Genomic DNA, 26,577 nt, shown 5'->3' on the forward strand with positions numbered 1-26,577 from the left:
AATAAATGATATATTACCCCTATGCTCCCATGTATCAAGCACAGCAGCTATCTAACCATTACAGCTGATGAAGAGAGGCATTAACAAGCTTGGTGGATGTATGACCATATATGATGTCACCACTACATATGAAGGAGAACAATACATCACAAGAAGTACCAAAGGTTATTCTACAGAACAAACAACTTTGCAGAGGGACAAGTACAAGCAAGGACATACATACATCGAACCGTCGACCAGTCATAAACGAATTGAATATTTACAACACATTTTATAGATATAGGTTATAACATCATTTATTATAGATAGTATGACTTGGTGAAATCATAATACTAGAAATTCCCCCGTCATACAGCCCATGACCAAAGTGATATTGGATAAGAGAAAGGGTACTGATGGTTGAGAAATGCAATATTAGCAGTCAGATGGCACTGCAGTGCAATAGGATAACTGCAATGGTAGCTGTAATGTACTGGGTGTGGGTGTTATTATGTACAAAAAACAGCAATAATGAAAGGAAAAGATTATATGTTTATATCTCTTCCCTGCAATAGGAGAAATGCAATATTAGAAGTAAAATGCACTGATATTATTAGAACAACCAATATTATTAATACAGTAATACAGTAATTACAGAAAACCAATGCACAATTTTGTTTACATTTCAAAACGTCATAGCTAACAATATCAACAAGTTGTGATACTTTTATAGATATTTAGAAAATCTATTCAACAAAACTATTTAGAAAAAATAATAACGGTAACATATTGCCCATCATCGATGTTGTTAGTGTGACTATAACACTTCAATAGTCATCCAAACTTATAATTAAATATTGTAATAATCTCATAAGAATTGTTAGAAAAAAATATCATTGTCATTTCCTTTACTTTCACTGCGTTGGACATCAGTTAGAATACCAAAGTACTCGAAAGTGTCTAAAATGTCAGTTACCTTGAAATCGGCAAAAAAGAAATGATTATATTTCAGTACTTCTACGTTAATTACAGAAACCTTCGGCAATTCGACAATGCTATAGACTGGCGAAATGTGCTGCACGTTATTTTTTCGTGAAATGCGCATGACTTAATGGTTCTATTCTCTGTCGCTGGGCGTTTCGTTTGCTAGTCTTAATTTTGATAAAAGGTAAGGCTTGGCAAGTTTTACTAACGATTTTCGGCCAAATTAATCCGTCTATTTGTGTATAATCCATGCAGATGGGTAAGTTTTAAGATACTGTCGACACTTTTCAAAGACTTGGTAATATATTTAAAAAGGTTTATATGTGTTTTGTATCGTTATTATACTTAAACGACTTCACAGCAAAATGTCTAAATTTGTTGATGAGATTTCGGTACAAGGGTTTGCGACGTTGTTGATGAATAATTTTTGTGAGTTGTGTGCACATGCATTTAGAATAAAACTCTCAAACATTCGCTTCGCTCATTTGGTCGTGGGAAATAACTATATATGAATTTTAATGTTTTGAAAAACAGAATTGATGTAATGAATATAGATTAGCATGAATATCTCTTTTGCTTTATATAAGATAAATAATTAGTATTATAACAAAATACAATTTTTTATAAATCAGGTATTGTCGGTTTGCAGGTGGTGGCCAATCTTGTAGAAATTATTGACTTAGTTTAATTCACAGGCGTATCGCACCGTCATGGAATCCCGTAAGGTGTCAACTGTCAAGGCGTCAGATATCAAATGTCAGAAAAGAATGCTGGCTGACATCAAAGAGAAGCCTTGTACAAATTATTGACTTAGTTTAATTCACGGGCGTATCGCATCGTCATGGAATGCCATAAGATGTACACTGTCAAAGCGTCAAATATAAAATGTCAGAAAAGAATGCTGACTGACATCGAAGACATTGAAAACAGACATTACGAAAATGTTGTAAGAATCCAGTGACATTTGGCACTAATCCGAGAATAGGTATATAAGGAAGAGCTGGCAGCAAGCCAAAGCAGAGAGAATCTGGCAGTGATCCAGAGACAGCAACTTGGCAGCGAACCAAGCAGCAAAAAGAGGGCACATAGAGAGAGGCTAATATAAGCCAAAGGAGTTTGCAGCAAACAGCCTGCAGAGGATCAATTCATCAAAAACGAAACACAGCAGACGCAGTTTACCCAAAGAGGTGAAAAGCCAGGAAATTGTAAAGCCCAGAGAGAAAAGTCTATTCAGTCCCCCTGCCAGCAAAAAGAGTCGTCACTACACGCCTCATCACTACACGCCTCGTAGATACACGTAATTATTGAACCTAGAAAGGCCATAACTAATAGGGCCAAGTACACAAGCGTATTGTTATTTTTGCTTTGGCTAGTCAGTATTGACAGAATTATTGTTATTTTTGATCTTCTAAAGGAAATAGAGTTTACAGACACTTGAAAACAAACCACTGGCGCATTCTTGTTGTCTATTAGAATAATTGCCTACAAGTAATAGTAGGCCTTGCAATATCAATACTATTTGTTGTGAACTTTGATACTTGGGCTCATCATTGTAGCAGCAGGCATTACTGTCAAAACAAATTGCAAGGAGCACCATAGGAGTGTCCATCTCCATTGATTGAGTTGTTGTTTTAATTTTCCCTTATAGCAGCAGTCTGTTTTTGTAGGCAGAAGTGCCACTTTGTCTGCGGTCAAAACTTGTCTTGGGAGATATTGAACTCAAGGTCCAGAAGCCAATCATTACACAGAAAATCCTAATATTATTACACCTCGAGGAAACACACAAAAACAATACATTTTATATTATTATTTAAATATCAAATTATTATTATTACTGTTAAAGATTAAATGCAAATCATATTTCAAATTAAATATAGCCTATAAACAATAATATAAAATATATCTAAATATACATCAAAAATCAAAATTTCTCTCTTGACACAGACGCACACCCGAATAAACAAAATTGTCTGAAGACCTTATGGGTATGGCGTCAAATTTGTAAGTATAGTTGATGTTAGCTAAATAGTGAATACATGAATGTGGAAAAGCATTTATTGACGTTAAATTTTAGTTGCCAGGTTTTTGCGCAGGCTGACACTGGTTAGTTGGTCTTGAAGTGCCTGGCAGTTTGCCACACAGGATATGGGCCTATATAAAGCAAGATAAAAAGTAAATAAAGTAAGATTATCAGCACATAGTAATTCTCTCAATGATTAGTTATTCTAATCGCCTTGCAAGTTTAATTTAAAAATACAAACAAAAATGCAGCAGGTGAGATCCGATCAACTTATATTATTGCCACCGACACCATTAATATACAAATGTTACGTTACTGCTGCACGCTTGTCTTAGTCAAAAACAAAAAAAAATTCAACATTACAGAAAAGTCAAATACGTTTTCTCAACCAGACTGAGCTAGTATCTCACAAAATCTTTCGCGAAATTACAATAGTTCGATTCCATTCTAGCTTTTGGAGTGAGAATTTTAGAAAGTTAGCCTTAGCGCATAAAAGACACAATTTCGAGAAACAGGATAACCCCTCAGGGGTTTTGGGCTAACAGTAAGTAAGCTATAAAACAGAATCTCATGGAGTCGCTGCATCAGAAATTCGTCATGGAAAATTCATATTTCCCATGACGTCATATTTCCCATTCGTCATTTTCCATGACGTAAATGAAAAATATAAAAACCTCTATATGCTCGTGAAACGAGGAAATTTGAAGCGGCCATATTTGCTTTACATCTGTTCATCCATAAGTATTAGTGCAAAGAGATGGCTTTTAATGTTTTTCGGATTAGAATAGAATCTGCAGAAAGGCGTGCGATTAAACAACACTTTGTGACTTTGACTGAAAATATAGACTGTTCCAATACTTTGCTCAGCATTTTCAGTATAAATACGACTCTCACCTCTGAAGCTCTGGAAGCGATTTCGGTAAATGTCAGAGATTAGCCAGGCCTCGTCAGGGTTGTCTTATTACAGTTGGTACTTTGCAGAAATGATAGCTACATTATAAAATCGTTATTAATGTGGCCGTTTTTTTTTTATTGGCGCTCTTCCGCGACTCGCACTATTGCTAGCTTTAACTTTCTAACTTACACTGACTGAGTGTTTTTTCTTATATGAACAACTTACTAGCTTTTTGTAATGTACAATTCAAGCTGCCGAGTTTTTGTGAGTTCAGCAGTTATTCTTGTTCAAGGTTTGGGTATATATTGAGGTCTAAGATCTTTAATTCATAATTATTTTTCAGGAATCTTTGTGTCCTTTCATATGATTCTGCTTGCAGTAAACTCAGATTAATAGATTTTGTGACTAGCCACTGACTAGTTTTATCTGCCTCTTAACACCAATCATGGCTCAGTGTTTTTCAATATGAGAACTTACCAACTTTTTTTTGCACAAGGTTTTCGCCGAGCATAGATAATGGTATGTCCTTGTTTCTTTATGTAGCCTACTTTCAACCCCCTGTTGTATAGATGTATGCACTTACACATGTTGATGTGTTGTTATGTGTGGTTGTGGAGAAATTATGTTATGCATAACTAATCCGAATCCACACACAACATCAGTGTTGAATTTGCTTGTCATATTATTCTATTGTGACTATGTTTAGTTTGTGTACTTTTGCTTAGCTTGTGGGAACTAATTTAATTATTACTGGTTCAGGTACTAATGAAAGTGTTAAGCTATTGTAAGTAATGCTGATATTTACCAGTACAAGTTACTTCTTTATTCTATATGTCAAACAATGAAATACACAACTAACAAAATTCTAAAACAATAATATTAATGACAAACAATTAGAAGAGCTACTAAAAGTTACATCCTTACTCGAACGGTCGTCTGTGTTTGCTTGGCTCGGTCCATGCGGCTGCGAGTTTCGATAGTCAAACGAGAGTCGTGAGAGGTCATAGGTAGAGAGTGTCGGCAGTTGAGATAGTGGCGTAGAGGAGGCTCAGCTGGTGGAGGAGAAGGAGGCTCCATTGGTAGAGAAGAGAGAAAGGCTCCTCAGCAGGCAGATGGGAAAGCCTCCAACGAGGCTCTCGGGAAGAGAGAGAGCCAGAGCTCAAGCTAGGGCTGGAGTTAGAGTTAGAGATGGGGATGGAGGGGGTGCTGAGTCATTGGAGCTGTTCTCTTTTATAGATGTCTGGCATGTGGGATGGTTAGCCTGTGGGTGTAGGTTGATGCTTTCTGTCAGGCGTGTAAATATATCTTGTTTGCATAAGTCTTTAGCTGGTGCACGTGATGTTGACATGTAGGGTGGAGCTCGTGACTTACTCCTGGTATCTAGGTCATGTTTGAAAGGAGTGGCAGATCTGTATGCGACTTATTTGACTCGTCTTTAATGTTTCTCTGGTGGCTTCTTGATGATAGCGGTTGGTAAGTTTGATTGCTTCGACTTCCATTTGCCATTTTCTCCATCTGGTGTTGACGCAGTTTCTATGATTGATTTCTTCCAAATTTGAAGTTTCTAATTTGCTTTTGACATGTTCTAATTATTGAATCTTTTATTGTCTTTCGGTGTCTTGCTGCTTGTATGAATTATATGCTTATCCTGCGGTCTGGCTACATTCCCTGTTGGTATCTTGTTTTCGCAGTATTTCCATACAACAGTGTAGATGAAGAAGAGTGTCCATCTTTCATTACACTTTCTTATATCCTCCCCATACTGCCTTATACTACCTAATGTACTAGCTTTACCCACTAGCTTTATCCAGCTTTATGCACTCACCGTAATTACCAAAACCACCTGTAATGCCTTGAGCTCAGACACCAATATAGCCTGAGCCTAACAAATCCCATAATACAACACCCCCTACTTCATCATCACGAGTATAATTAACAGTTATAAATGGATTTCCCAATCATTATCAGAGTTGTAACTGCATATGAACATAACTTCTTGATCGCATCTTTTATGAACTGGGCTTCCTTGTGATCACCATGATTGCCCTCATGATTTGTATTTAACATATAACAACATCTGCCATTCTAACTTTCAAACTTCATATCAAGAGAAAAGTGTTTTGTGCAGTTTCAATTAATTAAGAGAAAAAATAAACAACTGTAAAGGTTTTCAAACTTTGTCAAACAACTAGCTTTCAAACTACATATTAATAGAAAATGTTTTGTCTAGGTCAAATAAATTAAAAAACAACTATAAAAGTGTTTAAATATAAAAGTGAAATAATTAGCAAGTAATAGCTAAATTATGTCCGTTTTGCTACGAATACATTTAAAGATGGATCGGTAATGATACAATTAATACCAACTGAGAAAAGAAAACAAAAATCCTGAATATGTTGAATTAATATTAACAATTCTTGCATAGAAGTGTGTGTATAAAAAGTATCAAAAACTGTTCCAGTAAACCCTATGCATCAAAACTCTGAATACAATGATACTGTTACCTCTCAATACTGGTACCACTCGATACTGGTACCTCTCGATACTGGTACCTCTCAATACTGGTACCTCTCGATACTGGTACCTCTCGATACTGGTACCTCTCAATACTGGTACCTCTCGATACTGGTACCTCTCAATACTGGTACTTCTCGATACTTGTACCTCTCAATACTGGTACCTCTCGATACTGGTACCTCTCGATACTGGTACCTCTCAATACTGGTACCTCTCAATACTGGTACCTCTCGATACTGGTACCTCTCAATACTGGTACCTCTCGATACTGGTACCTCTCAATACTGGTACCTCTCAATACTAGTACCTCTCGATACTGGTACCTCTCGATACTGGTACCTCTCAATACTGGTACCTCTCGATACTGGTACCTCTCGATACTGGTACCTCTCGATACTGGTACCTCTCGATACTGGTACCTCTCGATACTGGTACCTTTCAATACTGGTACCTCTCGATACTGGTACCTCTCGATACTGGTACCTCTCGATACTGGTACCTCTCGATACTGGTACCTCTCGATACTGGTACCTCTCGATACTGGTACCTCTCGATACTGGTACCTCTCGATACTGGTACCTCTCGATACTGGTACCTCTCGATACTGGTACCTCTCAATACTGGTACCTCTCGATACTGGCACCTCTCAATATTGGTACCTCTCAATACTGGTACCTCGCCATACTGGTACCTTTCAATACTGGTACCTCTCGATACTGGTACCTCTCGATACTGGTACCTCTCGATACTGGTACCTCTCGATACTGGTACCTCTCAATACTGGTACCTCTCAATACTGGTACCTCTCAATACTGGTACAACTGTAAACATGAGACATAAGACTATCTTTTTCTGATACTTTGTCTGACCGAATGGAAAGAATATGTAGAGGCTATTCCTACTCTGTGATATTACAATTGTCCGCGTGAAAAATTCTTCCTCTTACCGATTTAGCAATCAAACCTAACAAAAAACTAGAAGTATAAGTGTTACCCACATTTGAAATTGAAATGGCACATTTAAAAACTACAAGTTAAAAAATAAGTAATGGTAGCAAAAAGTTAGTTTTGCAACAATTTCAAAAAAGTAACAAATGCAAAATGTAATATTAGTTAACGATCAAAAAAGCACATTTGGTGTGCCCTTTTGCACCGCACGGTATACACTATATGATAAGTACAATGTATTTGTAAGGTCTGTATAGCTCAGTGGTTAAGTGTGTGCATTGGAAGATTGAGGTTGTTGTAACTTTGAGTTCAAATACAGCTAGCAGTGAGCTTTTAATCCAAGATTTTAATACCTATAGCTGGACATACACAGACACACAACCTTTGAGAAAAAAATATATATATAAATATATAAATAGATTGATGACAAAGACTCGCGTGTTGTTTTTTTCATAAGTAAACAATATACTTAATTTTTAAAGATTTCTTCCCTTTTCATCTAGAAGTAATAAAGGCATGTCCTTCTTTCGTTACAGCAAAACCAGAGGTTTATAACCAGCGTCGATGTTGAAAAAATAGTTCAAGCTAATATTTTCATACATTAAACATTTGATGAAGTATATATTTCTTATAAGTTTTTATGCAAACTGTGTATTTCCACATGTTTGTTATTATAATATTTCATAGTAACGTATTTTCATGGGGTTTTCACCACACCGTTATTTGTTAACTTTTAAGCATCCATTTAAAGATATGCGTTGCGATCGGTCTCCGCTCAGTCTATCACTGATAGTAGTTTGCTCAAACTAAATTAAAAGTCAATCATTAATATTTGTTTGCTCAGATATCGTACCTCATCTGAGCAAACAATACTGTATTATTAATATTAAGTTGTCACTCACCGCCTATATCGGGTTAAAAATGAAATCATATTTTCATTCTTTTTACCTAAATGCGAATTTTTACTAGCGAACTTGAGAAAACTAAGACTTTCAAGTATTTCATATTTCTACTGTTCATCTCTGTCTAGCAAGCTTAGTTAACAAAGCTCTGGGTTTTGTAGGCAAAGACAACTAATGTTGGTAAAAACACTCTTCTTCTCCAGAAGATCATGATGCGAGGACCTGAGGCTTTCTTTGTACTGTACAAAGCTCTGGTAGTGGTTACACTCTGGTCTCTGTCATCTTCTTAAATGTTTAATTCAGTAGTTTGAGGTCTTCAGTTGGAGCCGTCGCCATTAGTGTGAAAATGCTAAGTACTGGTGCCTATTAACTCTTTTGCTAACACTAACCCCATAGTACGGCTCGGCGTAGTTTGTGGACGGCCAAGGGCCGCATAGTGCAACTTTAGTAGACTTTGTACAAAACGCTTTTGATTAGTGAGTCGTTAATTAATTGGTTATTGCCTATACCTAAACAAATGGAAACAATTAAAGATGTAGTTGCGTCAAAAATGAAATTAGGACCCATAAAAGGCTAAAACATCAGCTACAATTTGATGCCATTTTTGTCTTTGTAGACCAACCTTGTCCAGAGATATATGCGTTTGAATGAGGCCCTCTTTTAAAAAGCTCACGTTCCAGCGGGTGCCAATTTCTTACGTAACTAGTTTGTTTTCTGAAACGAAACCACGAGCGATAAATATGAGGTCGCTTCGTTAGCCAATCACGATCGCGAAGTTTTTATATAGACCGTAATAAATGTTATCACTCGTAAAACGCGTTGTCTGTGATCTCGAAGATTCTCATCGCTAGAGAATTCATGCTCATCGTTACTGATTCAACGCGTTTCAACAATTACTAAGTTATACATAGTTTTAAAATGGCTTCAAGTTCGAGCGACCGCTACTCAGAGTTATCTGAGCAACGTTTAGTAAAAGATTAGAGTAGACAGCCTATGGCCAAAGCTGACAGGCGTCAGCAGCGTTTTGCTGCAGAAGAAGACAGAATGGAGGTAAATTAACTTAGAGTCTTCTATACTTTAGTAAATGTAATATTTTTTAGTCATAAATACATATACTAATTAATAAAATGATAATTCTTTGCTATCTCCAATCATCGTTTCATAGCTTATCTGCCGTTTTACCTAGCTATAATATTTTTTTCGAATTTTCTTTGGTAAATTAGAGTCATGATTACAAATTATTTTCACACGTAGGAAGTGGGTAAAATCGATTGATCTTTGCAAATCTTTAATTTCCAGAACCAAAGCTTCGAATCGTTGGCTTGGCGTACTTGTGCCTTTATTAAATGTTTATTCGTTTTTAAAATTACACTCGCAATTTATTTAACTCCCAATTTGGAAGCTGTCAATAGATACGCTTTAGAATGACATATCTATGAATGACATATTTATTGCATCTTCTTTGTTTACATTTACTTGTTTTACTGATTACAGAATGTTTATGTCGTCCCACCAGCCGAAGAAGCTTTGTCAGTGTGGAAACTGCTATAAAAAGAAAGCAAGACTTGAATGCGTGCTGGATGATGTTTTGTTTGAGTTTGTTGCAGTAGATGAATTTGTCTTATTGTATCAGCTAATACTATGTGAGTGGCCACGACTTGATGAAGATTTTTAATAAAAGCTTTATGCCGAGATGAAAATATTTTTGCTTGTAAAAATTATATAATAAAATAATATTGTTGAAGATAATGCAAAACATGATTTGCAGAATATTGTAGTGAATCGGATATGGTATATGGGTGTCCGCAGAACTGGAGAATGTGAGTTCAAATCTAGTTTGCAGCAGACTTCTCATCCTTAAAACTATCCCTGTCTATATTCTTTTCAAAGAGGTGGCTTGCTTATTTCAATTATTTAGCATTCGGTAAGAATACTAGTAAGAAACTAGTACGTAGGTAATAGGCGACATGATGTGGGCGGGGCTTATGGGAGGCTGTATATCGTTTATATGGGTAGCTGCAGAACTGTGCTGATACAAAGACCGCGTTCTACATAAAGTTACGAGACAGAATTACCGTAGACCGGTAGAATTGGTAGTCGGTACCCATATGTTTACACAACATTTGGAGAAAGTGAGTAGAACAAACTTTCAATTTTCGTTATTTGAGGCCTTTTAAACATTCATAATAATGCATCTGTAGCAGGATTTAAAATTTTATTCTAGCCAACACGAGCAAATACAAAATAAGATATATGCCAATAGAGCCGCGTAGGACTAGACTTTTATCGCAAATAGCCGATGTGAATACGAGAGATAGAGAGAGGTTGCCAAACGCGTGACATCATTTTTGGCGAGGCTGGGCACGTTTTTGTGGCCTGAGCGTTTTTACGGTGATCAGATTTTTTCGGTTTTAATCTTCAAATATCTTGGCAATGCGATCGCGTAACACAACAAACAACATATCAACTGATAGAGAAAAAAAAATGCTTTCTTTTAAGATCAACTTAAATTTTGACGCAACTACATCTTTAACTGTATGAACTGGGTCAATAGAAAATATGTTTACAATCCATGCTGAGCGTAGTTTCGCTTTGCAAACACTTCCTCTTTGATCTCAATTTCTTATTAGCAATGACATGTGAGAGTGATTGAACAATAGTATTAGTGAGAGTGATTGAACAATAGTACTAGTGAGAGTGATTGAACAATAGTACTAGTGAAAGTGATTGACCAATAGTACTAGTGAGAGTGATTGAACATTAGTACTAGTGAAAGTGATTAAACAATAGTACTAGTGAGAGTGATTGAACAATAGTACTAGTGAGAGTGATTGAACAATAGTACTAGTGAGAGCGATTGAACAATAGTACTAGTAAAAGTTATTGACCAATAGTACTAGTGAGAGTGATTGAACAATAGTACTAGTGAGAGTGATTGAACAATAGTACTAGTGAGAGTGAATGAACAATAGTACTAGTGAGAGTGATTGAACAATAGTACTTGTGAGAGTGATTGAACAATAGTACTAGTGAGAGTGATTGAACAATAGTACTAGTGAGAGTGATTGAACAATAGTACTAGTGAGAGCGATTGAACAATAGTACTAGTAAAAGTTATTGACCAATAGTACTAGTGAGAGTGATTGAACAATAGTATTAGTGAGAGTGATTGAACAATAGTACTAGTGAGAGTGATTGAACAATAGTACTAGTGAAAGTGATTGACCAATAGTACTAGTGAGAGTGATTGAACATTAGTACTAGTGAAAGTGATTAAACAATAGTACTAGTGAGAGTGATTGAACAATAGTACTAGTGAGAGTGATTGAACAATAGTACTAGTGAGAGCGATTGAACAATAGTACTAGTAAAAGTTATTGACCAATAGTACTAGTGAGAGTGATTGAACAATAGTACTAGTGAGAGTGATTGAACAATAGTACTAGTGAGAGTGAATGAACAATAGTACTAGTGAGAGTGATTGAACAATAGTACTTGTGAGAGTGATTGAACAATAGTACTAGTGAGAGTGATTGAACAATAGTACTAGTGAAAGTGATTGACCAATAGTACTAGTGAGAGTGATCGAACAATAGTACTAGTGAGAGTGATTGAACAATAGTACTAGTGAGAGTGATTGAACAATAGTACTAGTGAGAGTGATTGAACAATAGTACTAGTGAGAGTGATTGAACAATAGTACTAGTGAGAGCGATTGAACAATAGTACTAGTAAAAGTTATTGACCAATAGTACTAGTGAGAGTGATTGAACAATAGTACTAGTGAGAGTGATTGAACAATAGTACTAGTGAGAGTGAATGAACAATAGTACTAGTGAGAGTGATTGAACAATAGTACTAGTGAAAGTGATTGACCAATAGTACTAGTGAGAGTGATTGAACATTAGTACTAGTGAAAGTGATTAAACAATAGTACTAGTGAGAGTGATTGAACAATAGTACTAGTGAGAGTGATTGAACAATAGTACTAGTGAGAGCGATTGAACAATAGTACTAGTAAAAGTTATTGACCAATAGTACTAGTGAGAGTGATTGAACAATAGTACTAGTGAAAGTGATTAAACAATAGTACTAGTGAGAGTGATTGAACAATAGTACTATTGAGAGCGATTGAACAATAGTCCTATTGAGAGTGATTGAACAATAGTACTAGTGAGAGTGATTGAACAATAGTACTAGTGAAAGTGATTGACCAATAGTACTAGTGAGAGTGATTGAACATTAGTACTAGTGAAAGTGATTAAACAATAGTACTAGTGAGAGTGATTGAACAATAGTACTAGTGAGAGTGATTGAACAATAGTACTAGTGAGAGCGATTGAACAATAGTACTAGTAAAAGTTATTGACCAATAGTACTAGTGAGAGTGATTGAACAATAGTACTAGTGAGAGTGATTGAACAATAGTACTAGTGAGAGTGAATGAACAATAGTACTAGTGAGAGTGATTGAACAATAGTACTTGTGAGAGTGATTGAACAATAGTACTAGTGAGAGTGATTGAACAATAGTACTAGTGAAAGTGATTGACCAATAGTACTAGTGAGAGTGATCGAACAATAGTACTAGTGAGAGTGATTGAACAATAGTACTAGTGAGAGTGATTGAACAATAGTACTAGTGAGAGTGATTGAACAATAGAACTAGTGAGAGTGATTGAACAATAGTACTATTGAGAGCGATTGAACAATAGTCCTATTGAGAGTGATTGAACAATAGTACTAGTGAGAGTGATTGAACAATAGTACTAGTGAGAGTGATTGAACAATAGTACTAGTGAAAGTGATTGACCAATAGTACTAGTGAGAGTGATTGAACATTAGTACTAGTGAAAGTGATTAAACAATAGTACTAGTGAGAGTGATTGAACAATAGTACTAGTGAGAGTGATTGAACAATAGTACTAGTGAGAGCGATTGAACAATAGTACTAGTAAAAGTTATTGACCAATAGTACTAGTGAGAGTGATTGAACAATAGTACTAGTGAGAGTGATTGAACAATAGTACTAGTGAGAGTGAATGAACAATAGTACTAGTGAGAGTGATTGAACAATAGTACTTGTGAGAGTGATTGAACAATAGTACTAGTGAGAGTGATTGAACAATAGTACTAGTGAAAGTGATTGACCAATAGTACTAGTGAGAGTGATCGAACAATAGTACTAGTGAGAGTGATTGAACAATAGTACTAGTGAGAGTGATTGAACAATAGTACTAGTGAGAGTGATTGAACAATAGAACTAGTGAGAGTGATTGAACAATAGTACTATTGAGAGCGATTGAACAATAGTCCTATTGAGAGTGATTGAACAATAGTACTAGTGAGAGTGATTGAACAATAGTACTAGGGAGAATGGTTGAACAATAGTACTAGTGAGAGTGATTGAACAATAGTACTAGTGAGAGTGATTGAACAATAGTACTAGTGAGAGTGATTGCACAGTAGTACTAGTGAGAGTGATTGAACAATAGTACTAGTGGGAGTGATTGAACAATAGTACTAGTGAGAGTGATTGCACAGTAGTACTAGTGAGAGTGATTGAACAATAGTACTAGTGAGAGTGATTGAACAATAGTACTAGTGAGAGTGATTGCACAGTAGTACTAGTGAGAGTGATTGAACAATAGTACTAGTGAGAGTGATTGAACAATAGTACTAGTGAGAGTGATTGCACAGTAGTACTAGTGAGAGTGATTGAACAATAGTACTAGTGAGAGTGATTGAACAATAGTACTAGTGAGAGTGATTACTATATTTTTACCAGTAATAATAATGCTGTAAGCTGTAATAATATTTGATAAGTCGTCCGACTCGGATACGCCCACGTTTATAGCAAAAAAGGCCAACAAAATGTCCGAGCTCATTCTTTTATGGCATCAGCCGTTGTAAAATTTCATGCTGGTTAGTTTAATATCAAAGTATTCTTTACAGATCAAGTGGTTCAAAAGATTATGACAGTGTTTATATGTGCCATGTTCAAATAGTAGGTTTTACCTACTATGTAATTTGAAGTTGTTTTTGATGTTTGAGGTGATCTGATTGTCAGGATGTTTCAAGATTAAAATTGAAAGCTAAAACTTTTAGTATTCTGCTTGGCTAATCGGTTGCTTTTGGAATCAAAGATGACTTTGATATTAGTCTTTAAAAAATAGGATCTCCTTTAGCTTTGCCTACTATCATCTTTAAGGTGAATATGTTTGCTGTTATCTGTGTGTTATTTCAGGTATTCACCTAAATAAAATGCTCAGTGAACATGAATGTTAGTTTATATACCCACAGTATCTAGTTTCTTCATTATAGGTAGCCACATACCAGTACCCTTTGGCTAACCTGATTATGAGATTTCGGCCTGTTCAGGAAGTCAATGGCAACCCCTAAGTCGGGTCAGTACATGCTATACTGCTGGATATATACATCGGTATAGCCAGTAGTATGACTATACTGCATATATACATGTATATGCTGTCTTGTTTGGCATGATACTCCACAATCTTCTTGCATACAGTTTGTTTAGAAAATTGTATGTCATGCTTTTAAAATGTAGCAAGAGTATTTACATTGTATATTGTTTTGTGTCTTATATATATTCCTAATATTTACGTAATAAAAATAATTTTGATTGTATATTTGGACGAAGTCAGCCTCCTGGTAGGTCATTTAAGCGAGCCTTCTCTAAAGATACAATACTGGCCTATTTATTTATTATTTAGCCCCAGTTCCCCTTTTAGCTTAGGCCTTTATTTTTAATCAAACTCGCTATTCAGGCTACCGTAACACCTCTATTCGAATGCCATGGCTCTGTGTTTTTCAACTCTTATCCTATAGCGATGTTTTATTAAAGGTGTCATTCAAATAGATTGTTACCCTGTACTAGAGTGATGCTGTACTTTTCGACTAGCTATCAGAGTTTTTTGGTAGATAAATTCGAAACGAAAAACCTGCAAAATGAGGCTAATGTCGCCTATATTTGTGCTCTCCTTTGGGAGGAACGACATTAATGCCGTCAGTGTTTTTGCCAAACCGTTTTTCATATGCAACAAAGTATTAGACCGAGTTAAACAAGGAACTATGTTGACTAAAAGTATTCGACAGATGCAGTTATTACTTATTTTGATAATATTGCTATAAAAGTTATAACAAAAATACAGTGAAGCTTTGGAGTTTGAAAGCAGACTTCAAAACCCCATGACAAAAGATGTTATTACTTCATATGCTGTTCCTCAAGCGTATTCTCATTGTCCATTCAAACGCTTTAGTCTTCAGGTCAGATTGTAAACCATATTATGGACGTTTTTGAAGACAATGGATTGGATCTAGACTTTAGTGGCTTTGAATCAGAGTGAAGTTCTAATTACTAGCATTCGATTGTTGAGAGGACAACCCCATACTTGTTTACATTGCTCAGTATACCTGATTACGTGTGTTACCTGACGATATCACTACTAATTAGATATCATTCTGATTCATATTGTAAAGGATCTGACTCCGGTAGCTGAGTCAGCTTTACTTCCTAACAAGGGAGACGCAACCTGAGCTACTGGCCTGCCTTGTCCGAGGCCTGATTGACTTGCCTGTGGTGGTCAAGTCAGTCCAAGACAAGAACCTAGTAGTCAGGCCTGCTCCGAAACCAAACCCCCGGCCTGCCCTCTGGATCTCTATCTCAGGCTAGTCCGGATCCACTAATGGCTGGTCTTAGGACTGGATCTCTTGTGCCATGGCACACCCGATCAAGTCTAGACAAAGCCGTGGATCGTCTCCTAGCCTTCTAGAGTCACCCTGGCAGTTCCGTCTGATGGTTACAATGAGCCTGCTTGTGCAATCGGTGAGCCAACCAGGCAGGCGTCAATAGAATCAGTCCGTAAGAGTATGTAATAGTTTTATTAATGATAGCTTCAACACAAGTGTTCACAAGTATGAGTGGTATCAAGCACACCTTGCCTACTTACTGCGCTGGCTTATATAGCCAGCGCCTATGGTCTAGCTCCGCCCATCAATCTATTTATAGCACAAAGGATGTACACGATATAATAAGATTAGTACAGGATAAACGTATGATTATATAACAAAAAGGCAGTTCGGGAAATATGATTATATAACAAAAAGGCAGTTCGGGAAATATGATTATATAACAAAAAGGCAGTTCAAGCATGCGATTACATAACATAAAGGAAGTTCGGGAGGTTCGGGCAAGTGCTAGTGAGGATATATATATAAGTGCAGTAATTGATATACATGTGTGTCCTGGTCCTCCACAATATACCTATATATATATATATGTATATATATGTCTATGTATATGAATGTCTATGTATATGAATGTCTATAGTGTGTAAACACACTAGGCGGTTTTATCGCGAGCGTCATGAGGAGGGCGGAGATTGAACGATTCAATAGATTTTGCTAGATTTTAACACACTGAATGATTTTCATAAACGAATAAATGAATGAACGAACGATAAAGACAGTCCAGATAAAGATACTATTGGGAGATATCAGTATTCAAAGTTGTCGTATTCAAAGTTTTGATGGATAGCTTTTGCTAGAAAAGTAACCTTTTTTATACACACACTTCTATGCAAGATATGTTGTTATTATTTCAACATATTCAAGATTTTTGTTTTTTCAGCTCGTATTAATTGTATCACTACCAAATCATTTTCTATTGTAATATTTGTAGCAAAACAGACTCAATTTCGCTATTAATTGCTAATTATTTCACATTTACATTTAAACACTTGTACAGTCGTTTTATTTTTTTTCTTAATTTACTCAAACTGCGCAAAACATTTTCGCATGATATGTACATGTAGTTTGAAAGTTAGAATGGTAACTGTTGTTACATGTTAAATAAAAATAAATTTTCTTTGCGAAGTATTTTTTATCACCCGGGTAATGGCGGGCATTCATCTATATAGCTATGAAATAAAAAATATGCCTACAAATTTAGAATGCAATAAAAATTGAAAGCACCAACCAATTACAAAGCAGAGCACAGGACCACAGGCTATAATATCATCATCGGTTAATTGCAAGCAATAGATATCAACTGGTAGAGATATTTCTCGGGTTTCCAGTGCATATTTATTTAGATATCTATAAAAAGTTGGAGGTAAGTTAGCAAATTTATTGCATCCAAAAAAGTTAATTTTGCTTCGTTCGAAGGAAATTGCCAAATGTGGGCGACATTTCGAAATGTCAATGCTGATAAAAAGAGAGGATAGCTCGCTCTTCTTTTCTAACATGACTGTAAACTTCTATGTTCATATAGTATTATTTCCTGCCTGTCTTTAAGTATTTTTAATAGGTAACAGTACATCTTGTCTATTGTTTCTGTTAGCGGTTAGTAAGTCAGTCGTCCTCATCGCTTGACCAGTTTGCTTTATATATGACTTTAGATGCTGCAGAGTATTTAGATAAGTTTTATTTGGAAACGAGTTTCAATACAGCTCGTTGCCAGATGTTGGAATTGTACATGTTTGCGTTGTTTGTAACTAGACCTTTATGGTATGGCGATTTGAAAATCGCCACCATTTAAAGCGGAATTGGCAATCCTATAAATGATATAATCATGTCATGGCGATTTATCTCATACCTGACGATTTTCGAAGTGAGCGGTGCTGGAACTAAAGCGCACAGGGGCCTTATAATAAGCTCATTCCATGGCATTCCACACCCGGGCGTTCATGAAATCAAGGTTTTCAATTATCACCAACATAAAACAGTTTCCTTTTAAATTAAAATATAGAAAAACATTGACAAAAATTTATAAGTTTTTTACACAATAGTATTGCGACATATCATGAATCATCTATTTGCCATATCGAATCATCTGGTGAATTTTGGAAATTGTGAAGCTCTATATGTAGCATTTTCAGTCACACAAATTTTTAGATTATCCATTCATAGATTGTGTTTCTATTGATATTCTTATCAAAAGCCTCCCTCAGCTTTTCCCTTTTATTGTCCATTTATTGCTTTTTCACCAGTAAAACATTCTTCTTGTAGCTGGAGGTGATGAGGTTGATAGTGATGGATATACACTACCCACAGATGTATAAACCTTATATATCTATTTCTATGACATTACCTCAGTGAAGCTTATGAAGACCTCTGCTCATTGATGGTGTAAGCATTTATTCTATTGATCTGTGGCATCATGCCTGTGTATATACATGAATGTAATGTTTTTCTATAAACAAGTGCCATAAATGATTCAAACTCTGCATGGTTACTTTCATGAACTGTTACTTTACTTTATAATAACAAAACTCACATCATTCACTTACCAATATATTATGCTTGTGCTAAAGGCACTTTAGTTTGGTTGGGTGAAGTTTTACTTACATTTCGAATTCACATGTTGTAATTTACATAATTGATAAAGATGAGTAAAGAATAATAATGATGACAGGTATATTATAAGAATAAGTAAATATACTGCACAGCGCAATAATAATATTGGAAACAGGAATAAAGGCAGCAAAGGGCTAGACTATTAGTTGTCACTTGGTGGGTTACAATCGGGACATAGAGATAAAGTTGTCTTTCCTTTGTAGGGAAATACTCACGTGCAGGTTGTTGACCACCCATTAGGTTATGAAATTGATTCACTTGAGTATTTTTATTTCAAACTTTCTTCATCACCTGAACGTGACCACAACTAAGAACTAAGTAGTAAATGTTTGTTACTGATATATGGATGAAATGAAGCAACCAATATTAATACTATCTATAGACCTACCTGCTTCTCAAACAGTTTCTTTATATCTCTATGGGATGCATGCTATATAGCGCTTCAGCAATAGCCCTGATAAACCATGTGCTCTGTCGCTCGTGTCTGGTGGACACAAAACCTACAACAAATTGTATTTTTACATATGAGTCATTTCAAATGTCGATGCTCATCAATGCAGTAGCTACACATTGGTGCAAAAAGTACAAACATGGCTTGTACACTTAAGGAAATTGTATATGACAAAAATAGCTGAGAATGATTTGCATTAACACTGAATGTTGGAAAAGTTTATAAGAGATAGCTGTAAAAAAGCTGATGTTTCATATTCATAGGGGAGTGATCAGTAACCACTTATAAAACAGCTGACATCAGCTGATAAGGTTTCCTGTCAGTAGACCTACTTGCATCTCATAGAGGTCTGTATGGCTCTATGACAAGTAAGCTTATATAGTGCTTCAACTATGTTCTCTGCTGCTCGTTTCTGGTGGACATGAAACCTACAACAGATGGTATTTTTGCAAATAAGTCATTCCAAAGAATCATGAGAGGATTGTAACTGGCAATGAGGTACAGCTTTGTGTGCTTTATTGCTAAAGGCTAGTACACATTATATAGCCATATGTCGGAGTTGTGCTCTCAGCATAGGCTTGAGCTGCTCTCCCTATAAGGGATGATACACACTTTGCCATAGTATGTCGGGGTTATCCTCTCACGATTATACATGGACTATGTGCGTGGTAGATGGATGGAATCACAAAAACAAAGCAGATGTCTGAGGAAACATTGCAGCTGGCAAACTCTCCTAATATTTTGCCAAACATCCGTGACAACGGTCTGTGTACCACTTCGGTGATTATGATTGATTGTTACAAAGTGCTTGATCTATATTTCCCTTCATGCTAGTGTCTGTGGAACTAGACACACTGCTTCAATTCTGTAATCGCATTGTAAAATGATAATACTATGATGCAGACTGTTCACTGATGTAAGCATTGATGGGTTTATGCCTGAAAGGCCATCTACCTCGTTGAACAGTAATATATTGTCAGGATACAATGTGCCCACACTGGACTAGTACTTTCAACTACGTAAAGATTTCACACAAGTATTGGAGACAGTTCATGTATGTTTAGTTGAAATTATTATTTACATTATTATTTTCTACTCTGAAAACATTTTACATAATATATTGAATACAGTAACACAATTAGTTCAACTCACTCACAAAATTAATGTAAAAAATTCAAACGTGTGGTTTTACACGTGAAAGGGGCAGAGTAATGGCTGGGTATGAGCAAGGAACTCTTTGATAGTATCACGGACCTCAACTGCATGTCTAGTTTGCTCATGATTGAACACAGGTGGCGGCTGTTCACGTTCAGCTGGTTCATCTGCTAGTCTGTTGAGAAGGTGGCGAGGAATCACAACTTTCCTAGTTTCTAGCATGTTATGCAATATACAGCATGTAGTAATCAGCTTGGGTACCAACTTATACTTGACATCGATGCATTTTCGCAGCATTCTCCAGCGTGCTTTGAGTCTTCCAAAAGCAATCTCGACACACATGCGTGCTTTGCTGTGGTAAACATTAAATGATTCCTTTTCGGGTGACAAGTTGACCCCTGTGAAACCTTTAATGATTTGTCTAGAGACTCTAGACAAAGGGTATGCAGGGTCGCCAAAGATGTGCAGTGGAAGACTCTCACCATAAACAATTTTATCTCGCTTTGGCATATTTTGCATTACTAGTTTTCTCAGCCTTGATATTCTAAAAACTGCGGCATCATGAGCACTGCGTGGGGTGTTGGCATAAACGTCTCTAAACAGATACTGAACATCAACCACCGCTTGCGTGACAACACTTGGGTACATTTTCCTACATAGAAAATCAGCCAAGCCATCAGCAGGTTGTATGATCTCGAAGTGTGTTCCATCGACAGCCCCTATGGCTTGTGGGTATTTGTAATTAGCTTCGATGATATCAGCAATCTCCCCTGCTTCTACATCTGAGTACCAGGTGATGAATTGATGTTTTTTTCTTGACATGGCATGGCAGAAAGCATACAAGCATCGATGATCTTGGGGTCTTACTGACCCCAAATACTGATGCAACTTTGCTATATTTACAGCATGAAGCCAGATTGAAGATTGCTATGCACACCCTGTGAATAAGAGAATATTGCCAGAATTCACCAAACAGTTTTACAAGACATATTGAAAAATGTACTACTATTCCTATATGGCATGTTTTCTATATGCCACAATTCCTACATGATAAATGAATGACATTACCTCTTCATCAGTGGAACAGGTTCCCTCAAACATATTTCTTGAGGAGACATATCGTCACGTACTAGCTGACAAATCTCATCCACGATGGTTTCTGGCATTCTGAAATGCTGCAGCCACACACCTGGCCTTGACTTGGGTAAAACATTATCATACCAAGAGGGTGTCACCTGTGGGGAGAGAGGAGACGATGAGTAGAAATGACAGGATAGTATGATGTGTTAACACCAATATTTTAGGATAGTTGTTTTAGCACTGTATTTCCAATTATTTTTTATAAATTTTATTGTTATATGTATAGTGAATATTGTTTGATAAAATTAAATGTCATACAAAAATTTAAAGAAAAGCAATTAACTTGCTGACTACTAATTACTGACAACTAAACAGACTTACACACTGAACAGATTCCCATTCAACAGTTAACTTTCTCTTTCTTTTTAGCCTTCTTGTCCTTCTAGAAGTAGCTTCTAACAGCATGGCATCTTGTTGGGTATTACTTTGTAGAAATTGTGTTAAAGTTAGTAACACATTGTGAAGGTGTATTGTAAATGATAATTGTAAATGAAGTATAATGACGGGAAAAGCATAAAAAAACGTTTCTGGCGTTCGGTATGCATGATTGCTGTGCGCAAGCGCTGCGCGTGGCTTTTCCATTTATACAAATTCTCATCTCCGGTTAATTTGTTGTAAATCACTGCACAGCATGGAAACGCCTGATCCCCTCGACTTCGGAGGGGGCAACTCCGAAGTACTGCGCATCATGGAAACATAATGATAGTGTGAACAGAGTTATCACGGGCGACCACCAATGTAGTTGGTATCCTTTATTATTCAAGACTGATCAAGAAAAATTAGAACGGCTTCAAAAATTACGCTTTATCGTTTAGCTACCCAAAATGGACGGTTATGATCAGCTGAAGAGCTAATTGTCTTATTAGATATTCGCTGTCTAAAATAGTCATATACCTCCAACCTGTCTGACCATCTGTTATGTTTCACTACACCTTATACCAGATACCAACATCTTGCTAATCTATATTATAGAACAAATCTATGCAAAAATTACGCTTTATCGTTTAGCTACCCAAAATGGACGGTTATGATCAGCTGAAGAGCTAATTGTCTTATTAGATATTCGCTGTCTAAAATAGTCATATACCTCCAACCTGTCTGACCATCTGTTATGTTTCACTACACCTTATACCAGATACCAACATCTTGCTAATCTATATTATAGAACAAATCTATGTAAAAAGAGCTTATTATTTTAATAGACATAATATTACTTTATTATTCTTTATTGTTTGTCTCGTGGTCTAATTTGGTTTAACCAGAGAGTTCATAAAGAGACCATAAAGTTCATATCTATCTATGCTCATCCTCTTTTCAATTGCTGCTGTATATACAGCTCTAATGTCTGAACAAAAGTATGTAAATCAAAGCCCTCACTCAATCTCTCGCTGTAATTCAGCTCTTATAGAACTCACTCTACCGAATCTTTCTTCAACCTCGTACTTGGTTTACTGCCCTCTCACCAACAGTAGGCCCAGTTTACATGCAGGCAGGTCTTTAACCCAATCTAGTAACAATACTTTCTTGGGCCAAAATGATGAAGTCGTTAAATACTAACAACTCACGACCATGTTAAGTATAATTAACAACATCGCATACTTCAACAACATAATCCTACTTAACGTCTTGAAAATATACAAGAGCAGACAATTCCATTCATAATGACCTCAGCAATTCATCCAATCTAGAGTTACAATCTATTTCACACTCAAGTGACAGGATTGTCTGCCCATGGCAAATGATTGACAGTGTCGTTAAATTGCACCCAAGATTGGGTTAAATTGCATTCTTATTTTTTACTCTATTACAAGTTGTAGCCGCAACTGCACTGACAACTCATTAAAAAGAGCTATCCCAATGTTTTCCCTTGTATAGAGATGAGTCTGCCTAAACCATCACGTGGCAGCCACTCAGGTGTTCATTAGTCTAAATTAAATGGTGCCCCCTTCGCAGCCCAATTAGGGACAAGTAAATAACTTCTTTTTTGCAAACCCAGATAGTTTATTAGCACTAGTTATTTGAGCAGTAGTTTGAATGCAGCCATCAGCTGAAGATGCGCTTGCAGCACTGTATTGATATTAACAGCTACATCTTAATTAATAGTCAACAAGGTAGACCACCTACTAAACAAAAGTTAAAAGATTTGTGTTATTTTTACTTCTATTGTTATTCAATTATTTACGAACGTTCAAGTCATACACCGGTTATTATTCTTCGTGAGAAGTTATTTACTATGTTATACGATACATGATTTGTATATCAATTTATCAATTTCATATTATTGATTCATTTTATGTTAAACCCATTATCTTGTAGATTTCACGGTGTTTCATTCAAAGCTATTTGTGTGGAAGTTAGAAATATATATAAATAACAAAACATTGTAACTTTCTCTGAACAAACATCCATTAGTGAAGTTTCACGCTCCAGTCAGTAGCTTGCAGTATTAGCAGACCCGTTAAAACTGCTATATATTCTTTTGCCTAATGGGATGAAACAGTGTTGGTTTTTATAAAATCATTATGGAGGAAGAGTGATATGATTGGGTAGAGGTTAGTTCAGTTATATGCCTTTACTGCCTTCTTATTAGATGAGGTTAGATCTAGAATTTTTGCTCATGGAAAAGTAAGGATGTCCAGGCTCATGCATAATATGGCTTGTGTTATCACTAGCACCATTGGGGAATCGGGCAAAGTGCTTTTAGAGAATTTGGTGAGGAATGACCTACCAGATGAAACCGTTGTTTTATTTCCTATCAAATTTCATTGGAGATCTGTGCTCTTTAGAACTGGCAAATAGGACTTGTGTTGGTGAGCTGAGATGTCAAACTGAGAAGCTGGTTTGTTGTCAATGTCAACCAAGACCCTTCTAAACTATCAAAGCTATCGTCGTAGCCTTGGGGCTCTAAAGTTATCTTGAGATCTCAGAGAGATTCCTGATGTCAGATCTCCGAGAGTAAGATCTCAGAATAGTAGATACTACCTTTGCCATCATTTATGCCAAATCTTATGCTTATAGCAAGAAGTTGCTACAGTTAAGCTGTTAGTTATGCCCCAATATGTGCAAGTATGTCATGTTTGGAGTTGTAGCTTCTTCATGAAAGGAGTCAATTACTACTACCATCCAGAGAAGAATCCCATCTTTGGATTTGCTCAACTTTTTGGACTGCTACTTAGCAAGTAGAAATTCTACTAGAATGTGCACTATTATAGATGCTGTTCTTCACTGAGTTGACTTTCATTATCAATTTACTCGCGAGTACAACTGGTTACTTTAAAAACCATTATTTCTTGCAGATGAGAGTGATTATAGACTTTTTCATCAACTTGAATAACAGAGAAAGAAATTATAAAAGCTTAAAGAAATGGACTACAAGTACATCATGTGCAAAAAGAATGCTTGAAGTTGTCAGCCCTTTCCCTAATCCTTGGTTAGAATGAATGACTAACTTTCAATCATGTATGTATTCGGTTGGAATGAACTCCAACTTAATTTTTAAGCTATTTTATACAAAATTATTAATTGCACATGAGCTTGCTCAATGAGCTGCACACAAAATGGCCTTATTTTGAATAATCCTCCAAAATTTCACACGCTATGCATAATGGTTTAGATGTATGAAAAACTGGTTATAATGCAGTGATACCCTACCACAATTTTTGTGGTCTATCTTAAATAAATTTATGTTTGTAGCATATTATAGATAACTAGCACAGGTCTCGCATTGCCTGGGATTGATTTCATTAACAATCTGCTAGCCTAAAGGTGGGTCTTTAAAGGTTGACTTGCAACAAAATTCACATTACAGTTATTTGATATCAAAAGATTCCCCATGTCTTTGTGTCAAGATATGTGGGAATCACATTCCCACATATCTTGTCACCTACAACACATACTCTGTTGTGTTGTAGGTGCAAAATATGTGGGAATGTGATTACAAGCTTTTAAAAGCTAAAAAACGAACCAGTTAATCGCAGCCACACGAGACTGCCGTAGTTTGGATTCTTTTTCCAAAATGGCTCAAATGTGACGTAGTTGTGAGAGATGGTTTCTGTTTACACTTTCATGCAACCTTATTCATCGAAATATTTTCACAAATATACTTCACGCCTTTAATAAAAACCATATCTATTGTTCTTACGCGTCTGTTTTATCGTCATTGTAATGCTGTCACTTTTAGCAGTGAAATCTTATAACTTACCAAAAAATTTGTTTAATTTTTTAGCCTTAGCTTGAAGAAGTACATATCATTGTCTGATAATCATGACGAGCCTGTGGGTCATTTGTGATAATTGAAAAGCAATGCAGAAATTATTTGCGAAGTATTGGGTCACATGATCAGATTACGACTTGATGATTAGACCAAACCGAAACAAAACTGTAAAGTAGTGAGCATCTATATTTGATACAGGGTCTTCGGTAAAACCCGAAGTGTTTTGTCATAAACTAGTGCTATCATAAGTTTTATATTGAGCTTTTTATTGCCCTTTCAATTCACGGGAGAACGTCACGTGACAAGACAATAAATAAATTTCATGACTACGTCAGAGAAATAAAGAGATTCCAATCTAAGGCGGCTTTTCGTTTTTGTGCTTTTAAGAGCTTGTAATCACATTTCCACATATTTGGCACATACAACACAGCAGAATAAGACATGGTGAACCTTTTGATACCAAATAACTGTAATGTGAATTTTGTTGCAAGTCAACCTTTAGGAGGCTGGTTTTTAGGTACCCGATATAGTTTTTCTAAGCGTCACACTCATATATGCATGTGAAGCTCGATGAACTTGGCTAAGATGTAGAAACGCAGTGTTTATGCCGACTACCAAGCCCGTGATCACGTATGCATACAGACCAACAAGCACGTGATGACATATGCATACACACCAACAAGCACATGATCACGTATGCATACAGACCAACACACACGCGAGCACGTATGCATACACACTACCACGCACGTGATCATGTGTGGATACACACTAACACACACACACACACAACTACGTATGCATACACACTAGCACACACATGATCACATATGCATACACACTACCACACATGTGATCACATATGCATACACACTAACACGCACGTGATCACGTATGCATACACTCTACCACACATGTGATCATGTACGCATACACACTACCATTCATGAGACCACATATGCATACACACTAACATACGCATGATCACGTATGCATTC

The 26,577-nt window shown here is 36.2% G+C and overlaps 1 protein-coding gene and 1 long non-coding RNA gene across 3 annotated transcripts in view; both read left to right on the top strand.

Annotated features, from left to right (window-relative positions):
* Positions 1 to 3,650: 3,650 nt before the first annotated feature.
* Positions 3,651 to 26,577, top strand: part of LOC137408838 (caspase-2-like) — a 153,720-nt gene continuing 130,793 nt past the window's right edge. The window contains exons 1-2 of one of the 2 annotated variants that reach the window (XM_068095419.1): positions 3,651 to 3,902; positions 8,406 to 8,498. In XM_068095419.1, coding sequence (XP_067951520.1) covers positions 3,741 to 3,902; positions 8,406 to 8,498 — 255 coding nt within the window. In that variant the 5' untranslated portion in view covers positions 3,651 to 3,740. Of the gene's footprint in view, positions 3,903 to 4,008; positions 4,143 to 8,405; positions 8,499 to 26,577 lie in introns of those variants that run through there. The other variant, XM_068095421.1, reaches the window with a different exon arrangement.
* Positions 14,608 to 18,552, top strand: LOC137408841 (uncharacterized). The gene is made up of 2 exons (XR_010980148.1): positions 14,608 to 14,650; positions 18,273 to 18,552. It is a non-coding gene; the product is annotated as an uncharacterized lncRNA (long non-coding RNA).

The sequence above is a fragment of the Watersipora subatra genome, chromosome 11, assembly GCF_963576615.1.
Source record: "Watersipora subatra chromosome 11, tzWatSuba1.1, whole genome shotgun sequence".
NCBI lineage: Eukaryota > Metazoa > Bryozoa > Gymnolaemata > Cheilostomatida > Watersiporidae > Watersipora > Watersipora subatra.